Source organism: Aureococcus anophagefferens (assembly GCF_000186865.1).
Source record: "Aureococcus anophagefferens unplaced genomic scaffold AURANscaffold_15, whole genome shotgun sequence".
Taxonomy (NCBI): domain Eukaryota; class Pelagophyceae; order Pelagomonadales; family Pelagomonadaceae; genus Aureococcus; species Aureococcus anophagefferens.
Genome location: NW_008705575.1, coordinates 319,559 through 321,551, shown reverse-complemented (window position 1 = coordinate 321,551; position 1,993 = coordinate 319,559). Strand labels below are relative to the sequence as shown.

The window sequence follows — 1,993 nt, the reverse complement described above, 5'->3', positions numbered from 1 at the left end:
CGGCGGCGCCCCCCGGAACGCCGTCGCGGCGCTCCACGACGCCGTGCGCGCGGCGACGGCCGCGGACGGCGGCCTGAGCGTCGCCGGCTCCCCTGCCTGCGAGGCCGTGCTCGCCGCCATGGCCGCCGTCGACGCCGCGGACCTCGGCGTCGGGCCCGGCGCCTGGTGCGCGGCCGAGGCGCGGTCGGGCCGGCGGTGCGACGTCTGGCACGTGCCCGTCGCCGAGTCGCCGGACTACAGCATCTGCGTCTTCCTCCTCGGCCCCGGCGCGCGCATCCCCGCGCACGACCACCCGGGCATGACGGTCCTCTCGAAGATCCTCCAGGGGTCGCTCGACGTCGCCTCCTTCGACATCGTCGCGGACAACGGCGACGGCACCTTCGCCGCGGCCGCGCGGTGGAGGACCGTGGAGGCGCCGCGGTTCTCGGAATTGTACGCGACGCGGGACAACGTCCACGAGTTCGTCGCGGGCCCCGAGGGCGCCTGCGTCCTCGACGTGCTCTCGCCGCCCTACGACGCCGCCGGCGGCCGCGACTGCCACTACGTCCGCGTCGTCCGCGCGGACGGCGCCGCCGCGGTGCTGGAAGTGTACGCGGACGGCGTCGAAAAAAACAGACTTCAAACCTCTCTATCTCGATCAAATCGAAGTCGATTTGGCTGATTTTTGGACGAATCGATTGCTCTCATCGAGTTCTCGAAGCACAGCCGAAGAGTCCGGCGCAATCCGTTCAATTACGCGCACATTGAAGTCGGGTTGAAGATTTTATTTCCACACAGGTACGCGGACGGCGATGAGCCGGACTTCACGTGCCTCTCCGCGCCCTACGGCGGCCTGGACCCGTCCTAAGTTACTCATACAAGCTCCGGTCGAAGGGGGGCGCGCCCGGCGCCGCGCCGGGCCGCGGGCCCGGGCAGAGGAGCGCGTCGGGCGCCAACGCCCAGCGGCAGCGGCGGACGGCCGCGGCGGCGACCTCGGGCGACGGTGACGCGCGGACGCGCTCCACGAGGGCCACGCGCGGGAGCACGTGGCGGTAGAGCGCGACGACGTCCGGCACGATTTGCGGCGGCGCCGCGCCGGCCGCGCGCGCGGCCGCGTGCGCGCGGAGCGCGCGGCAGAGCGCGAGGCGCGCGGCCGCGGCCATCACGCCCCCCGGCTCCAGCTCGCTGGGTTCTTCCTCGAGGCGCAGGTGGACGACGTGGCGCGGCGGCACGAAGAGCGCCGACGAGCGATCTAAAACCCGGACGACGACGTGGTCGACGACCGTCGCGGCCGCCGCGGGCGGCGGCGTATCGAGGATCTCGCGCGTCACGGTTTCCAGTAAATCGCGGCTCAGCGCCGCGAGGCGGTTCCCGAAGGCCGCGTCGCCGGCGAACGTCGCGACGGCGCCGGGCAGCGATCGCGGCCCGTCGACGCCCACGACCTCGACGCCGATGGCCGCGAACGTCAGCGGGCCGTCGTTTTCGCCCTCGCGGCGCTGCGCCGCGCGGACGCGCCGGAGGCAGGCCTTGGCCGTCACGTCCGGCGCGGTCTTGGCGAGCGCGTTGCCCGGGTCCGCGGGCACGCGGCAGTCCAGCCGCGCCTTGCGCAGCCGGCCGACGTAGGCCCGGCGCTCGCGCGTCAACGTCCGCGCGCGCGCGAGGCGGTCGCGGAGCGTCGCCGCGGCGCCCCGGAGCCGCTTCCGCGCCGCCGCGGCGTCGTTCGCCGCGTGGTGCGCCGTGCCGCGCGCCGACTTGGCGATGGACGTCGCCTCGACGAAGTCGCCGCCGCGCGCGAGGTCGAGGCAGCTGCTCAGCAGGTTCATCTCGGCGACGGCGCCGCTCAGCAGGTCGACGACGCGCTGGCGCTGCGCCGCGAGTTTCTGCTGCGCCTCGTCGAGCTCCATGCGGCGCGGCCGATGGGCGAGGAGTGCGGCGCGCCGCGACCGACGACGTCCGCGTCTCACGCGCTCGTTCGATCAACAGGGGCCTCTCGCTCTGGCCATGCGCGAGCCTC

General features: G+C 74.2%; 1 protein-coding gene across 1 annotated transcript; it reads left to right on the top strand.

Annotated features, from left to right (window-relative positions):
* Positions 1 to 118: 118 nt before the first annotated feature.
* Positions 119 to 661, top strand: AURANDRAFT_65510 (hypothetical protein; the record flags this gene model as incomplete). The annotated part of the gene is made up of 1 exon (XM_009040554.1): positions 119 to 661. The coding sequence occupies one exon, from the start codon at positions 119 to 121 to the stop codon at positions 659 to 661; it is 543 nt and encodes a 180-aa protein (XP_009038802.1).
* Between the last annotated feature and the right edge of the window lie 1,332 nt (positions 662 to 1,993).